The sequence below is a fragment of the Osmia lignaria genome, chromosome 15 (genome assembly GCF_051020975.1).
Source record: "Osmia lignaria lignaria isolate PbOS001 chromosome 15, iyOsmLign1, whole genome shotgun sequence".
NCBI lineage: Eukaryota > Metazoa > Arthropoda > Insecta > Hymenoptera > Megachilidae > Osmia > Osmia lignaria.
The window spans coordinates 11539916-11557606 of NC_135046.1; the positions used below are offsets into that span (position 1 = coordinate 11539916).

General features: G+C 32.4%; 3 protein-coding genes across 8 annotated transcripts; 1 reads left to right on the forward strand and 2 right to left on the reverse strand.

The window, feature by feature from the left end:
* Positions 1–199: 199 nt before the first annotated feature.
* AP-1-2beta (adaptor protein complex 1/2, beta subunit) lies at positions 200–6070 on the reverse strand. 4 transcript variants are annotated; one of them, XM_034333232.2, is made up of 12 exons: positions 5945–6070; positions 5413–5571; positions 4664–4834; positions 3373–3399; positions 3027–3272; positions 2685–2945; positions 2177–2599; positions 1403–2087; positions 1068–1326; positions 634–985; positions 362–553; positions 200–289 (listed from the first exon to the last, which is right to left on the reverse strand). In XM_034333232.2, the coding sequence occupies exons 2-12, from the start codon at positions 5518–5520 to the stop codon at positions 215–217; spliced, it is 2799 nt and encodes a 932-aa protein (XP_034189123.1). In that variant the 5' UTR covers positions 5521–5571; positions 5945–6070; the 3' UTR covers positions 200–214. The 4 variants fall into 4 exon arrangements, with proteins under 4 accessions (XP_034189123.1, XP_034189125.1, XP_076548763.1 ...); XM_034333234.2 differs by lacking the exon at positions 3373–3399; XM_076692648.1 differs by lacking the exon at positions 3373–3399 and having other exon boundaries at positions 3027–3326.
* Positions 6071–7022: 952 nt separating this feature from the next.
* Sbf (SET domain binding factor) lies at positions 7023–16232 on the reverse strand. 3 transcript variants are annotated; one of them, XM_034333226.2, is made up of 21 exons: positions 15522–16232; positions 15180–15265; positions 14835–15122; positions 14536–14755; positions 14227–14468; positions 13843–14148; positions 13588–13765; positions 13276–13480; positions 11593–13194; positions 11330–11523; positions 10883–11269; positions 10588–10804; positions 10300–10501; positions 10084–10229; positions 9162–10007; positions 8941–9088; positions 8718–8863; positions 8418–8644; positions 8121–8327; positions 7961–8043; positions 7023–7885 (listed from the first exon to the last, which is right to left on the reverse strand). In XM_034333226.2, exons 1-21 carry the CDS (start codon positions 15619–15621, stop codon positions 7793–7795), a joined length of 6123 nt encoding a protein of 2040 aa, XP_034189117.1. In that variant the 5' UTR covers positions 15622–16232; the 3' UTR covers positions 7023–7792. The 3 variants fall into 3 exon arrangements, with proteins under 3 accessions (XP_034189117.1, XP_034189116.1, XP_034189115.1); XM_034333225.2 differs by having other exon boundaries at positions 7024–7885; positions 10871–11266; positions 15522–16231; XM_034333224.2 differs by having other exon boundaries at positions 7024–7885; positions 10871–11269; positions 15522–16231.
* Positions 16233–16464: 232 nt separating this feature from the next.
* LOC117608322 (peptidyl-tRNA hydrolase 2, mitochondrial) lies at positions 16465–17476 on the forward strand. Its single transcript, XM_034333249.2, has 3 exons — positions 16465–16806; positions 16893–17078; positions 17163–17476. Exons 1-3 carry the CDS (start codon positions 16633–16635, stop codon positions 17343–17345), a joined length of 543 nt encoding a protein of 180 aa, XP_034189140.1. The 5' UTR covers positions 16465–16632; the 3' UTR covers positions 17346–17476.
* The last annotated feature ends 215 nt before the right edge of the window (positions 17477–17691 follow it).

The following is a 17691-nucleotide window of genomic DNA, read 5'->3' on the forward strand; positions in this document are numbered from 1 at the left end:
ATCCTTAGTATATCTTTATTTTGATTTACATCTACTTCATGATCAATTTAACAGTATATTAAATTTACCATAAGTTCATAACAAAATATAAACAAATGTTTGCAGTAATTTTTGATTAGATAAGTTATATGCAGAGTACATAAATAACTTATTTAAACAAATAGATCATAGTCATAAAATATAATATTACACAATTCCAATGTTGAATAATTGTTTAAGAATGTAGAATTGCATTGTAAGCTTGGAATATACCAGGTGCAACTTCCACAGAACGTGACTTCAGAGATAACTGTAATTGAGATATATTGAAAATTAAATCAAATGACGATATTTTATTCTCAAATTTAATTTTTGAACTTACCGTGACATCAGGATTTCCAGGTTGAATTTTTAATTCATTTAATACCCAAACGCCATTTGTTAATTTAAGAGATTGATACAACATATCTTGTCCTTCTACGTTTCTTTTAGCAATTGTGAATACATTATTTTGCTGCATTTTTTGTACAACTTGATCTGCAGTCAACAATACTCCTTTTAACGTGTACTGTACCTGAAACGTTTGTTTTAATAATTCTATTACTTGAAATATTATTAGGTATATTAATGATAATCTGAAACAAAAATGGCAACCTCGTTTTGAGCAGGTATTTCTTTCCATGTACTAAGGAATACTCTCTTATCTAATTGCCCATCTTCAGCAAAGTATACATTCATTGGAACAATACAAGCAAAATAAAATACATCAATATTATTTTTTATTGCAACTTGAAGATTATTTAAAGGTTCCATGCGTTGTACTGCACCAGCAGTAGATAAGATTACATTAGCTTCTACACTAGCACCAGGATTCAATGGAGTTGGTACTTGTAATGGAGCAGCTGGTGTTAAACCAAAACTATTCTTATTTAATTGTATAGCAAAACCTCCCATAGGTTGCATTGCTTTATTTGTAAATGTCATATCCATGCTAATCTGTCCATTTCTATTATAAAATAATTATTATATTATTATAAAGATCTTTATACCTTTTGCACCAACTACATCTATATAATAATATTACTTACTTGCGTGAAAATGTTCCCCATATATCAAATCCTTTACCTTTTTCGGCAGGTAACCAATTAACCTTTGGTGGTATATAAGCGGTAGGTCCTTGATTAAAACCAAATATATCACCAAGAAGTCCAGTAGTACTTTGTGACACAACAGGTGCATTACTTCCAGTATCAGTTCCTCCCAAAACTCCGTCTAAAACACCCCCTAGTAAATCCAAACCCAATCCTGCCTGAGGAGTTGGCGCTGGGGTAACCATAGCTGGACCTCCTAAACAATCAATATAATGAATAATGAAAATATTAACACATTGACTGTCACAATAATAATGGGCAAAATCGTTTACCAATATCCATACTAAGAAGATCGCCTATCAATGAATCTTGAGCAGGAATAACTTGAGCATGAGGTTGTGCTGCATGTTGAGCTGAATCCTCGTTCGAATTACTTCTGGCAGGCAATGATTTTCTAGCACCCGCTGCTCTACCTTCAACGAAAGCGGTAGGTGGTTTATGATATACCGATGCCAAACTTGAAATATGACATATCAATTCATCTAACAATGTTGGTTCTAACAAGTCTGTTTCTTCTGAAATAAGAGGTTTCTCAGCAAGTACAACTTCTTTAGCAGCTGCTGGATCAGTGCTAAGTAATCGCCAGTAAATAAATCCTCTGTCTCTTAAATCAGGATTATCGGAATCTTGAGTCGCTAAACTAAGCACTTGTTGAACTAATTCTTGAGTATCTGTAGGTCGTTTAAGGAATAGTTTAACAATTGCCGTAAGTAACTGTAACTGGACTTGAGTATTTTCATCGTGGAATCCCTCTAAGAAACTTTCAAGAAGTTCATCTGCATTGTCGATACGTTCAGCATATTCTCCAATAATCCATATCATTGACGCACGTGCTTCTGGTTCGTCGAGTGTATCCAAATTTTCGCAAAGGGTTGAAATAATACTTTCGTATTTATTTGGATATTTTCGAAAAATGTCTTTTATAACGACGATTGCTTCTTGAACAACGTAATTAACCTAATAAAATAAATAAATAAATATATATATATGTATATGTATATGTTGTTTATATAAATAATTAAATTTTTATTCTTATTTTACAATACCTTTGTTTGTATAAGGTCTAGAAGGGTTGAAACACAGCGTTCGGCTGAAGGTTCAACTTTGATGGCACAACGACCAATAGCTCTCACAGCTTTCCGTACAAAATCTACATCAACTTCTGTAGCATATTCTTTTAATTCAGACAAAACCTGAGCAATATTAGCTTGAGATGCCAAACGAATCATAATGTCCAATTTCTCGAGTTTCACATAAATTGGATCGTTGTACTTAACAAAAAATACTTTCATCTCGTGTTTTAAAATATCCGGGCGTTTTTGAACAATTAGATTTATATTTCGCAATGCTACGTACTGTACTTCGGGCTCAGAGCTGAGTAACGTTACAAGCGGTGGTGCTAATTTCTTTGTTAATGTGCCAACAAAATCGGATTCTGATTGCAACATTTCCATTAATTTCATCAGTACCTACGTATGAAAGACGTAGAAAGAAAATATTTTTAAAAAATCGAGTTAATTATTTATAGCCATTGATTTCTGCTTGATGTACAACCTTAACAGCAGATAGAACAACAGCAGCGTTAGCATGAGCTAAACGTGGAGTGATACGTTCACAGATACTCTGTGCTTCACGGTCGTCTTTAGGCGAATAATTCGCCAATGAATCTAAAATGAAAACTTGACCCCACTCTGTACATTCATTGAGAGCAGTTAATAATTTGTTAATGGTTTGCGCATTCATTTCAACTAAAGGCTGTCCGCTTGGACTTGCTTCATTAATTTCAGACAAAGCAGCTACTGCATTTGCAACAACCTAAATACAAATGTTGAATGAAGGAATAAGTAATAAATATTGTATAAATATTTAAATGATGAATAAGATTGAAATATTTACCATAGGATTACTGTCTGATAAAAGGTCTTTCAACTGATCTAAAAACCCTTGGTCCTCGACTAATGCTGCATTAATATCATAAAGCTTGGCCACGCAAACAGCTGCCGTCTTACGGACATACGGATCCTCATCCTTCAGACATTTTCGTAATGGTTCACAGAGGTATTCAGTAATCTTGTCCACGCGTATACAACCCATTGTGCGAACTGCTAATGCTCGAATCAGCGGATTTGGGTCCTCGCAATCCTGCGCAAAAATCGGGCAAGCCAGGGATTCAAGTCTAGTCACAGTAGTGGCTATCTATTTCAACCCATGAATTTTAACGAAGTAGAAAATGGTATGGTACCTTTGTCATCGGAGATGTCGCTAGCTCCTTTTGCGTGTCAGAACGAAAAAGGTCAAATTGGTCACCGTCACCATTTTGATTAATTGTTAAATATTATACTTATCAACCATTTAAAATAATATGATGCAGAACTGATCATTTTTTAAAGAGCACGAGATATTCATCTTACAATTTTGCTATTTATAGCTTTTATTAAAATGATAATTTATAGATTAAAATGAAATCAGTATTAACACAATTAGTTAGGTGCCATGCACGTATGTATATGTTACATGATACTTAATCAAACATTTACAAAGTGTACATCAAAGTTATGTACGATAACTGTGTCATAAATTTTTAACACTTATTACATTTATTAATTAACACGAAAGGTTTTCAAAGGAATAAAACACTTTACGTGCAAATAGTGAAAATATATATGCACTTCATACACGCAACAGTTTATGATGAAGTCATACATATAAAATGGATATTAAGGTAATTAGTACGTTCATGCTGTTTATATATTAAACATCATGACTAAAGTATAGATTTCGTTTGATTTTATCACCATAGCTGTTTTAAACAATTCTTTTATTTTAAGACCAATTATATAATTATTATAAAATTATAGCTGTGTTATTATTATACATCCTTCTACAAACTATTTAAATGTAAACAATATTTTTATGATTTATAGAAAAAGTTCCATGCTCACTTTTAGAAAACAGCATAAAGTATTAGTGCATTAATATTAAAAAAAAAAAACTAACACATATGTTATTGGGCTTCTTGATGTGATTTTTTGAATAATTTTGCAAAATCTTATAACTGTCATAATTTCATTCCTATTTATAATGCTTAACTAAAAAGAAACACTGGAATTTGGTGGACATAATCCAAATGAATAAAAATGATCGATATAATATATAATATAAAACACAGAAGAATAAGTGATATATTATACACAGCCAAATTCCAGTCTCGTGCCCTTTAAAAAATAAGCAATTCAATAAGAGAAAGAAAATACATTCCGTCCCATAATGCAGACAGCTCTGTGCAAACTGATATAATTTGCAAAGCACGGTCTGTACATAGTGTGAGGCAGGCTGTAAAATTAACATTAAATTTATTTGAAAAGAAAAAGAAAATGTGAAACATAAGGAAACTAGCATAAAGTTTTTTTTTCCAGCTTGCCTCTTTGCAGACAGAAACTCTCAACATCATCCAAGTGTTATTAAAGAATATAAAGGATAAAAGTGCATTAATAAAGTATATAAATTTTTATTGAGTTACTAAGCTACATTACCTTAACAAATGTGTTGACAGCCATGATGGCCATATCTGGTTGACTCTTGGCATAATTCATCAGATACAAATACACCAATTTTTTAAGCTCTAAATTGTCTGTCTGCATACAGTTGACAACATCGGGGAAAAGTGCAGATACATCTTTGCCCACAGTCATGGAAGCAATTACCTACGAATAATTAATATTACATTTAAGCAACTAATTAATAATTAATCTATTTCTTTTATAATAATAACTATAGATAAAGAAAAATAGTTACAATTAAAGTAAATTATCATTTAAGTAAATTATGTTAATGTAATGATTGTAAATTATGTATTCAAAGAATAATTTAAAAAATATAATAAATAAGTAATGATAATATCAAAATTTGTTGCTTTTAACAAATTTATTATGAGTTTTCATTTATCCAGCTTTTGAGCAGCATGAAACAGATTTATTGATTTGGTATTTAGAAAATGTAAATTCTTATAAATAGTAATACTGCTGTACAATAAATATTAATAATAAACAAAATAGAATATATCAGATTGAGAAAATCATAGAATTCATGATTTATATAGCTTACCTTTGGTAAGAAAAATCATTACCTTTTAAAATCAGATTTTTGCTACATAAAACTATACTGATTGTTTACTGATGAAAAATAGGAATGTCTCAGCATTAAAAATAAATTATTACATGCTTTATTAATATATTTTACATAAAACATGTAATAACTGCTATTTATTAATAAATCAACTCACTTTTTTTACAGCTTCCTTCTTCTTTTCCTTTTTGTCATTATTTAATTCAGATTTAAGTTCAAATATTTCTCCTTTCTTTGTAGTGGTGAAATATTTTGAATCTGTCATTTTGAATTTTGTATTTTATTAAAGCCTAATGTAAGTATTTTAATTCACACCCTGCAAAATATAATTACATATTACGAGTGTACTAGTATCCCGTGTAGTAAAATTGAATAAGATTTCGTTATATATAGCAAATCGTGAATGGATCAATGTTCAGAATATATAGTATCGTTCTACTAACACCAATGAAAATATGAAACATTAAGGAATTCTTCAAACTTGAATAATAAATAAAAGTACGTTTTATACTCTAAAAAATAAAATAATATTAAAATATCTAAAACATAGCGGAATAAATATGATAATTAAAAGTATTAATGCAGGAGAACATTTTACATATTCATGTCGTATAACTATCGTATCTTAACCGTTGATATTTATACTAACTAAAACAATCTACTAAAAATTTTACTTAACAATATTTTACTTTGCGATATCTTGGCTGTTGTAAACAGTTAGAAAGTTTAAAAAACGATCAATTGACAGCACATTGACAGATCTTAACGCAAAACGCCCTCCAACCACAGACTGGACCACCCCTTATATCATAGACCTAGAAATATATAGAAATGAGATAAGCTTGTATGTATGCTTGTATTAAAAACCTTTAGAAATAAACCTTATTCCTAGGGTGCAGTAGCATTGTGGTAGCGCCCAAAATGCCCACGGTCACATAAATTCCCTAGTCTCCATTTGCTTTGTTGCGCGTCTTTGTGATTCTAGGGATTTTTCAAATTCAAGGAACGTGGGTAAGCCGCCCGTGAATTGAAAATAAATGTTTTACACGAGTACTTCTCTTGAGCGTTTACAAAGAACAAAGGACAAAATTTTCTGGAAGGATCCCCTATTTATAGCTGCTGACACCTGCTGATCGTTAAGTAAATTTAGTCCTTGATAAACATTTTGATAACGATAAGCCGATTTTTTTCTACTAAGCGAGCTACTGATAAGGAATCCTTGATAACAATTTGATAACACAATATATTGATTTTCTTTTATAATTCAAATTTAACGCGCTTCAGTTTCTTCATTCAACTTTCTTTACAAGCTAGTTCATAGTTTATACAGCCTGGTTCACAATACGTTTCGCATCTATACCGCAGTTCACCAGAGTCCATAACTGCGACGCTCAGGTTGGAAGATGGTGGGGGAACGCAGCGAGCTCTCTGCTAATCGCTTTCCACTTCGTTTGAGAGTATCGCCAATCAGGGCGAAGATGCGTACTGGAGATGCGCGAGGAACGAAAACTGGTCTTCGCAGTTATGGACTCTGGTGAACTGCGGTATATATTCTCTTAAACCGGGGAGGATCGCAACAGCTTGTAAAAATGGCGGGAGAAACGAGAATGAAATTTTCTTTTCATAAAAAATTATTAAAACAATTAAAAGATAACTGCACTTATTTAAACAAATGTAAATGTATAAATAGTTATTAAAAAAATTTCAATCTTTATTTTTAAATATTTACTTAATTTTTACAACGATATTAACAAAGTATTAAATAAACTGTGATAGTATGTAACTTTTGCGGCTTTCATTTGAGTTGTAACTTTTCATTAAGTTAAAAAAATGATTTGCTAAAAAAATTGAAGTGCAATGTACATAACAAACGTAAGAAAATGATAATGCATTTCGCAAGCAAATATTACAAATGTAGAAGCAATTACAACTAAAAATTAATAGTATACAAGAGTTTTTCAATTTTAGTTTTACTGATAAGCGTAGCAGAGTTATTAAACAAATATTACATGAGATTTCAAAAGAACATGACTTCTCGTATCCGTTCACGTTCGTTCATTCTTTGTAACAAGCAAAGTAGCTACTTATCCGGTTATAATTGTAATTATACTAACAATAATATCGTAGTAATTTTCAGAATAGATGATTTCATTTAACATTTTAATATAGTTTACGCTCTATTTGTATGCATTTAAAATTAAAAACATAATACAAAAAATAAAAAAACTTTTAACGTTTAATTGAGTATCTTCTGATCTTTCATCTTCCAGTTGAAATAACTCAAATTTAACGTATGTAATTATACAATTACAATATACATTTATATAATAATGCTACGTCAAAGATATGAGTACATCACATTCAATTTATGATACTGTTTTCAATCCAACAATTGTTGGATTTAAAAATATTTAAAGCAATGTTACTGCAGTCTATAATACGTACTACTAGTAAACTATACAATAGTATGTAACAAAATTAAAATCTGTTTTAATCTATCAGTCACTTGCATAATTTAAATTAGAGTTATAATCAAGCTATTGTAAGCACGCTTGAACTTTTTCAATCCATTCTTGTGCAGTTGCTGCATCACCAGCACAAAAATTATATGTTCGTCTGTTTGTACGAAGCTGTAAATATAATCATTAATATAATATGAAACACTTTTTCAATAAATAAATAATATAAAATGATTTTATATTTACATCAAAGAACGATTTATCATCTGTTTTCTTTGGTGGCCCTGGCATTGGTTGAGCTGGAGTTACAGATACTACTTCGGCTAAATCTGTAACACAGAGAACATTAATGAATATTTATAAATTTTTTATACACTTATATGATTTTTAATAACTTCTTACACACCAATATATCCTTTACAATGAGAATCTTCCATTGCATCATAATATCTTAATTGATGTTTTATAGAATCTAACACAAACCATCTTTGTTTCCAACCTTTAAGTAGAGCACCTCGTTTATAAAGGTAGCCTTCATGTGTTCTATTTTCAGCAACATTACTAGAGAATTGTTCATAATATTGTTGCGAAGAAGTTTGTATTGTAGCGACACCTGTATTAAATGATAAAAATTCATGGTATTAATAAGTGACTGAAATTTATAAACCAAAAATTATATTAATATATAACATAACATCCATACTTGAATTTACACTTCCATTGTCACCGCCGCTTCGTGTAAGCGTGTGAGTTTGTAAATTATCAGTTACTGCCTTATATTTTGTACAATTTTTTGGTACTGCATCAGCACACTTATCGTGACATACATGACCACAATCAACACATCGCAAACCGGCTTTTACAGGACCCCATAATACACCAGAGCAGGCATCGCAATGAGTCGGCGTTGCTGAATCTAATCTCTCGAACCTAGAATAATATCAATAGATTTATGAATATTTATTTACTAATTCATTATAAGAAACTTAACTATGAAAAATACCTATGAGGATGTGCATAAACGGAACCATCATTTCCAGAAGTATTACCACCAGCGAGTTTACCTCTCAAAAGTAATTCTAATGTTGAACGTTTATGAATCAACCGACCATGATATCTAACTAATGCAGTACTGAATGAAGCATGTCGCTATATAAAAAATAAATACATGTTAAATTGTGAATAAAATTGTATTTTAAAAAACTTGATATATACTATATACTAACAGCAAGTGAATCTGTATTTGGCAATTCAAGTTTATCCCAAAGAACTTTCCACTTTTGTGGTAAATGACCTAATTCAGTTTCCAATTTATGAATCTCTTCCAGAAGATGGGAAAATTGATCGGGTACCATTGAACTCACACCGTCATACCTATCGTACAAAATAATGTCAATAAAAAAAAATGTCAATAAAGTAAGTTAAATGAATGTAGTCACAGTCATACCCTTGTGTAACCACTTTGCGATTACTTTTCACCACACCATCAGCAGCTTCTGCTTCCTCCTCTTGTTGCGAGTCTTGTTGCAATACTTCTAAGTCATATGCAGGCCCGTGAGCCAATTCTTCTTCTAAATAGTATTGCCAAATATCGAGACTTGATAAATGTGAAACAGGCCTTAATACCGTATTTTCAGTATTAGGCGTGTACATGAAATTATAGAACAAGGGACACCTTGCATGTTGTTTCTCGATATAATCAAATATACTTTGACCAAGGTTACATCCTTGATTAGTTCCTGCTAATCTACCTCCAGGGTAAATTGTTTCATCGTCGCTACCTGTGTCAACACCTTTGTGATGGCTTGTCAGTGATCCTCTTTTGTCTTCTACGGCAGTAATGCCACATTCTACTCTATCAAACTCACAGTCTAATAAAAACGTACGAAAACGGCAAGAAACCGAATGATATGCCAAAAATTTTAAGTAATATTCGTTAAATTCAAACGCTAATGGGAATTGTTTTTGAATTTGATGTACTATATCTAGGAACTGAAGAAAGGTAGGAGTAAAGTTTGTAGTTTGTGAGTTCGCTGCAAGATTACTACGGTGTCCAAATCTATGACCAAATCCAAGCCATTCTTTTTCGATCAAAATTCGAAAACCTTCAATAGTTCTATACTGAGGATCAAGACATACTTGAGCAACAGAACATACTGTTGCTGTGGTATCCCAACCCTCCTCTAAACAAACAGCCACCGATGATCCTTGTACGTCCATTAAGTCTATAACAGCTCCAGCTAATTGCATTAAATTCTGAAGCTGCTGTAACCATTCTGAACTTTCGATTAATCTAAAATGATAAATGTTATCTGTGAGAAAATTTTATAATAAATAAAATGACATTCGTTTAGATAAATTACACATACTTATAAAAACTTTGGTCAGGCTCTACATTCGGAGAGCTAGGAACACAGGCTCGCATAAGTTTTTTAAATGCAGCTTTGGTATGTCTTACATCATAGTATTCCACTGGAATGAAATCTGTTTTCGGTGCAGATTCCGCTTTAACACCCTTTTCCATTAAAAAAGAAATTATAACATTGATTATATATTTAGAATAATGTAAAAATTAGTCATCTTACTTTCATATGTGCTTTTTCACCCAGGATGTATAATGCGGCACGTTGAAATGTATGAACACATTCAGTACCACTATCCGAATCTGTAGAATGTCTCACAGTTCCACGTTGGTGAACTGAAGTTAAAGAAGCTTGAGAATTATGTCTTTTATCTTTTAACGAACCCCAGCGACCAAAGTTCTTTGGGCCCTTACCTCCTGATGAACTATAAAAAAATGTGTAATATATTTAATTAAATTTTCTTACATATTCTGTAGAATGTGAAATACTATAAAATCAAAACCTATGTACCTCAATGTTCCAATTGCTTTATTAAATGGATTTCGCCGCGACTGTTCAGGCGTCGCATTACGATCTTCAGCCGCTAACAATAAAGAATCAATACTGAGAGAACTGTCAGACATTCCCCATGCAGAACCTTGCCTTATCGCGGATAACGGAGTTGCAGCTACAAGAGCCATAATATACTTTTCTTGTTCTAGAGAAGATGTCGTTTCCGAAGATGTTGCTACGAATAAAATAAATAATTTAATATATTAAAAAAGAAAAATAAGAATATAAAAATAATTATTACTTTTTAAGTTACCAGCAGATGCTGGATGAGCTTTTAGCATGCCCATAACACCCTTTCCATGATAACCTGCTCCTCTAATTAAAAGTGCTTTCGTTCTTGGATGTCTCCATGTGACGATAGGTATTCTATTATGTCTATAAAGCCGACAAAATCTACGAATACTTTCATCTGATACTGACGAAGGAACTATAAGTAGCGCGGGATAACTTCTACAAATCATGTAGGCACAATTCACAGACGACAATCGAAATGGTTCGTTTCTACGATTATTGTGGGGTCCATTTGAATATAATCCCAGTCGATACCAATCTCTAACGTAACTACGTTCTGATAATCGTTCTAATGTTTTTGCATCAGTCGGTGGTTGAGTTACAATACCAGGAATCTCAAAATCATCTACTGCAAAGATGTCACTTAAATACACTTAAAATGGAAAAACAATTTATTCAATTAACTTACCACTGAGATCATCATCGTGACTCAAGTCATTGTTATCTGTTACTGGTAAACTCATTCGACCAGGTGATGTCATGTATTTATTATTAGTAATGATATTCATATTTGGCAAGACGTACTTTTGTCTTTTAGATGACTGTTTTGGCTTAAAACCTGCCTTACGTGCAGTTTTTAAAAGTGTTTTCTTTGCGAATCCCCTAAAAAATAGAATAATTTTATAATAATCACAGATGAATAGAATAATATTCAAATAAAAGATAACTTACTTAAGAGTGGCATTCTTTTCTTTTCCTTTATGGTGCGCCGTCTGAGTAACCAGCACCTGACCATTGAAAGCGAAATGATGGAAGATGTGTGGTGGATAGCGAGCTTTATGAACTAATTTTCGTAAAGTTTCAATATTTTCAGGTGTAACCTCTTCATCGAAAGCTAATTTTATTAATTGAAAAGTACAAGAACGTAATTGTAATCCTTCCTGTAAACACTGATCTAAATGTGCTAAATGTTGTACAGCGACACGCTTTTCTTTAGTTAATGACGTTACAGGGAAAGCTCGAACCACTAACTGTTCGCAAGCAAATGGATCACAAGGGATTCCTTTAAATACGATTCTGTAATTAGTAAGAAAAATAGCCCCTTCGGCTGGCAAGAGCGGTGGTATCTTTGGCAATCCTGCAGAACTTTCTTCTCTTCCATCCGGTAAAAGATAAACGCGTAAACCGTCCATAATAACTTCTTCACCGGGCAACATGTTGGGTGTTAAAATTTTCGGTTTCTGTATCGGTGGTAATCTCTTACTTTCTCTATGTACAGCCTCGAGGGTTTCGATGTGCATATGAACAACGCCAGGAACCATTTGATGTAAACATCTAACATGTTCAGCACTTACACCCCCTTCGGTACAAACACGGTCTACAAATCTTGAAACCATCCGAATAACCGCGCTACCAGTTTCTCCGGGATCAGTTTCTTCAAATCCAGACTCTGCATCGCCACTATCGCTTGCTACACTATTTGTAATACTATTACTTGCTCTTTCGTCATCATAAACATTATCCTGACGGTGAGTCTTTGCTCCTATATCCAACGGGACCAATAAGTAAACCATTCTATTCGCATAATGAATTGCTTGGCTATACATAGTACTCTCTTCGCTTGCTATGAGTTCCTTTTGTTTTTCTGCGTCAATCGTCGGCCAAATCCTCATTTGTTCAGCAGCTATTTCAAGGGCCGATGGTTCTTGAATTTGATAAATCGAGTATCGATCACGAAATGGAAATTCTTTACCGTCGCGTGGGCTGATAGGACTTAGAATACCATCGTTTATGAGCCGTGGTGGAGAATTCTCACCAGGAAGATATAATCGTTTAATGTCCTTCTGAACGTCCAAATAGAAAGCATCTTCCCAAAATTGTTGATTTTGCCACACAGGATGTTCTTGAATACAAGTATAAGCAAACTGTATTACTCCTGTACAAAGTTTCCTGCAAAATGCTGTTGCAAGAGGAAGAAGCGCAGCAGCAACACCATGTTCGTCCATGGACGAATCATCTTGCAACGCACAATTCATCAATCGTACAACTAGATCAAATTGTTGATGTTCTAACATAGCCTTATTTCCAACAACGTGCTGCGATAATTCCATGCAAAGTGCTAAACGAGCAGCTTTGCTTTTCAAAGCTCTTAAGACGGCCGGGAAAGTTTTACGAGCATCGGATATCTTATTTTCAAATATACAATTTATACAATTACGTAGAACTTCGAGTCTACGTGCAGAATTGCTAACCAAATGTCTAGTGTCATGGACAAATGAAATGTGTGGACCCATTGGTACAATGCGAGGTTGTGATGGTCTTAATGATGATAATCTGTATACAAAAAAGGCAGATATAAAATTTGGAATTATAATATATGGGTAAAAACTTGTAAAATGTGTCTGTAATACGAACCTGACTTTAAGATTATTTTTTGCAAGACCTTCATCTATAATCGCTTGAACTTGTTCTGAATTAATGCGTGGTAAAAGTGGCTGGTGTATTCTGGCAAATGCTCCTTCAGGTGGTTTCAAAATTTTTTGTACGTACGGCTGAGGATTTGGATTTTCGTTTGTATATAATTGTTGTGCTAATTCTTGAATATGCGTTAAAATGAGTCCTAACAACAATATACGGGACATCAATAATGTTTTATATCGGCTGTTACAAAAAGACTGTACAATTTCTAAATATTTTATTACTGTGTACTATATTATTATTACTTACTATTATCTTGTGCTTCTTGTTTTAATTGATCGCTCAAGTTATTGTATAATTCATCCCATACATCGCAAGGTCTCCAAGGTGGTCCCCTTTCTGCAATAAATGAAGTAAAAAACATGCAATCCAACACTCTAGTTGTAAAATCACAATCCGTTAAACCACGTTCTCCTAAGAATGCTGCCTAGAAATAAAAAGTATCATATCTGTATTACTATTTTATCTGCAATCATATAAATAACATCAGTAACATATAACAACCTTATGAAATGTTATAACAGGTTTTGGATGAATTCTTATTAATGTCAGACAACTTCTGTACCCTTGCAACAATTGAGCAAAGGTTCGCATAAAAACTGCTCTTAACTCCTTGTCTAACATAGGTGAATGTGGGGCTCGTGTTGCAAGCGGTGGAAAAGCATAATCTGCACAAGATAATTCTGGTTGCAATACTAAAGACAATGCATCTTGTGTTTGCGAAAGAAGTGGTTCAGGAAGGAGTGGAAGTGAAACTCCATCTGGAACCATTATAGACCCTCCATCTAAATCAGCAACAATTACATCCATCTATAAAAAAAAAAATATGATATTTATTAAAAATCACTATGATATATAAAATTACAAGAACTATATTGAATATCTTACAAGTTCTGCAACTTCATATTTTAGTGAACTGTGTACACCCATAATAAATGGAGTAGGTGTACTGAGTACTTCCACTAAAGCTGCTGGTAAGAGAGGAATGTAAACATGCGTATATCTAAATGGATACATTAGTGCAGTAAGAGCACGACATCCTTCGGTTAATCGTGAGTAACTTGCAGAATGAAAGAGTATTTTGTGTTCTGTCATGACAGCACAAAATAATACTAATACATTACGAATACCTGTAAAACAAGTTTACATTAATTGAAAAGATTACAAAATGAACATATATATTTATAATATCCTTACCTAATTGTTGAAATAAAAGGTTTACACTACTATGAGTAATTGGAAGAGAAGGACTGATTGGAGGTTGAAGTGCTTGACGGTCACCTGCACCAATGCTAAACCTTACTTGTGGTCCACCAGCGGGTGGTACTTGTATACAACCTAATATGTTTCCTACCAAAGTTTCTAATGGTATACCAAGATTTTCTACGTACACTGTGTATATAATACCAAGGCAATTCTAAAGCAATAATATTAACATCTTATTGTTGCATCCAAAAATAAAACTGTACCATTAACATTGATAGCATTTTACATACTCTAAATGTTTCAATGTAATCAAGTCTGGAAACCAGCACCAGACATTTAGGTGCATACATGATGCTGTGATGTGTAATTGTTGGCATTGTTCTGACCAAAGAACGACTATCACCATCTACAGGATCTTCTTCTTCATCTACAGGCTTACTTGGCACAATAGATATAGTTTCATTAAAACACATGCATGCACAGTAATGACGGTTTGCATCGATGTCAGTTAAAATGGATACAAAAAACCTTGGCTCTTGTCTTTCTGTTGATAAGGCCCATCCTTGTGGTTGACAAAACTATAAAATAATATATAATTAGATGAAAAAATGAGAAATTTAACAGCCACATCTTACCCATTCTATTCCTTCTATAAATGGTGTATCTGGCCAATCTTTCTCAGGGAATCTTTGTAAAATGATTCCATTACTTATACCACCTCCTATAATAAGATACAATATTACATGTATGATGAATGACAAATAATAAGAGTTAATATCTCAATTAAAAAATCTGAATAAAATATTTTATTATAATAAACAGCTTTTGTACATAGACAATTAAATATTATACATAAATTTTAATCTACATGTAGATTCTTTTACAAACGTTTTTTCATATAAAATATTTGTAAATATGTATCAACAACATTAATATGTTCTTAAAGAGTAAGCATTGGATAATAGGTGAAAACTTACTCTCTTTTTCGTGGTCGTAGCCGACCACAACAAAGTAGTCGGCTAATCGAGACATTTCGGTATACTCGTGGGAGCTCGTGGGGGTGATAGCGCCCAACATCCCACGTAGACTTTAATACACGTGATTTCATGGACCGTATCCTATCAAGTAACAATCAACTACCTTGTGCCAATGTTACACATAAATACGTGTCAATATGCAAATTAATTGAAAAATATCATAGACATGTTTAAAAGTATATTATTTCATTTAAGCATTAATCAGATCATAAAATGTACGGTTAAAAGTGCAATATCGTCTGGAATATATTAAATCAATTTTTGTTTTGTTTGATGTACAAATTTCCAGGCAGTGGTTGAAATTTTTAAGACACCACCTACACTGTTGAAATAGGATTTCTTGGCCTCGTCGCATTCAGAAAACAAGTTTGTTCGTCATTATACAGGAATACAATATTCCATTTATTTTATAAATCGCAATATGATGCCACACCCCGAAGCTTCAATCCATAACCTTCCAAGTTCAAGCGCCACATTGGGTGTTTGTTGAACCGCGTATGAACCAAAACGCGCCACAGATATACAAACGAAGAGACGGACGCGTTATAATTCTCATTTAATTTTACTTTTTTTTGTTTGTCTTCTGCTTGGGTCACTGAGAATATCCTAAAACTAAAAACATATATGTTTCTATAGATGTTACTCTTCGATGTAACTTTATAGTGTGTTCATATTGAAATTATTGCATAATTGCTGTGAGTGCAATATTTGTCAGTATGTACCGCATATTATTTAAAACTATGATCGAATTTTAAAACTTTCTATACGAATAAAATTAAACGTGTATACGAATAAAAATTTCTTATAAAATCAATTTAATATTTTCACGTTTCATTAAACGCTCTTATAAAGATATACATACATCACCTCATTTATATCTGAACGAATAGTCGAAGTTTCCTACGCCAATGTTATGAAAGTATCCGACCATTGACGAATGAAACCGAATAGCTAGCGGCAGTGAGCGGCAGGCAGCGCAAGGTAGCGGTAGGCAGTGGAAGGTTAATTCAAAGTTTTCTTCTATATCAATAGTATTTTGCACGAGAAAATTATGAGTTCTCATAAAATGACTGTCTCTGAAATACTTTTAGAAAGTTTTGACAGTTTTTCAGATGCAACAGTTGGTTTTGTTATTGCAGCAGTACTAGGTTATTGTTTATATAAAATAACAACATTGCGAGATTTAAAGGCTTCTAATGATTCTAATAAATCTTCAGATAACATAGTAAGAACAACTAAAATTCTTATACTTGCATTTATTTATAACTAATACAGTATAATAAAAATAATATTACATTTTTTTCTAAACAGGTGTACACAGATGAATATGATAATTATAAGCTTATTTTAGTAATTAGAACTGACTTAAAGATGGGTAAAGGAAAAGTAGCAGCACAATGTGCTCATGCCGCTGTTGCAGCTTATAAAGCAGCCAAAAAGTATCCCAAAATCCTTCAAGCTTGGGAAGAATGTGGGCAAGCTAAAATTACTGTCAAAGTATATCAGTTTGTTATTGATATAGTGTAATAAAATTATAATTTAAAATGTTACATTCAATAATTTACTTGATAAAATGTTTAGGTGGACAGTGAAGAGGCACTAAAAGAAGTAGCAAAGCATGCTAGAGCTGTTGGACTTTTAGCAAATACAATACAAGATGCTGGACGCACACAAATAGAACCAGGAAGCAAAACAGTGTGCGCAGTTGGTCCAGGACCAGCCCCATTGATAGATGAAGTAACTGGACACTTAAAATTGTTCTAATTTTTTGACTGATTTTATTACTATAAATATATTTTTTATTTATGTAATAAAAAAATAAATACACTGTTATTGTTCTTTTTAATGATATAATTTGATATATATGTACATAATTTTTGTATAAAAATACAATACATGAAGAAATGTGACAATATATTTATAAAGAAGGAAGAGATACAAAATAGTGAAATAATATAATTTCAAAGGTGTCATCAATTTTAAAATACACAATTTCAATTCACTGGTAATGTTCCATATAATACATTTTTGCGTCAACGAATGTAAAAACAACATTTAATATCATTGTACATAACATACCTTTAACTGATATTAAATTTCATCATTAGTT

Coding starts and splice junctions, on each gene's coding strand:
- Sbf (XM_034333224.2), bottom strand. CDS start 15,621: ATGTTGGGCGCTATCACCCCCACGAGCTCCCACGAGTATACCGAAATG. Junction 14,469..14,535: donor CCTTTTATTTCAACAATTAG/GTAAGGATATTA, acceptor CTTGTTTTACAG/GTATTCGTAATGTATTAGTA. Junction 13,481..13,587: donor ACAAGAAGCACAAGATAATA/GTAAGTAATAAT, acceptor TATTGTTGTTAG/GACTCATTTTAACGCATATT.
- LOC117608322 (XM_034333249.2), top strand. CDS start 16,633: ATGAGTTCTCATAAAATGACTGTCTCTGAAATACTTTTAGAAAGTTTT. Junction 16,807..16,892: donor ATAAATCTTCAGATAACATA/GTAAGAACAACT, acceptor TTTTCTAAACAG/GTGTACACAGATGAATATGA. Junction 17,079..17,162: donor AAGCTAAAATTACTGTCAAA/GTATATCAGTTT, acceptor TAAAATGTTTAG/GTGGACAGTGAAGAGGCACT.
- AP-1-2beta (XM_076692648.1), bottom strand. CDS start 5,520: ATGACAGATTCAAAATATTTCACCACTACAAAGAAAGGAGAAATATTT. Junction 2,088..2,176: donor TAGACCTTATACAAACAAAG/GTATTGTAAAAT, acceptor TTATTTTATTAG/GTTAATTACGTTGTTCAAGA. Junction 1,327..1,402: donor TCTTCTTAGTATGGATATTG/GTAAACGATTTT, acceptor TTGATTGTTTAG/GAGGTCCAGCTATGGTTACC.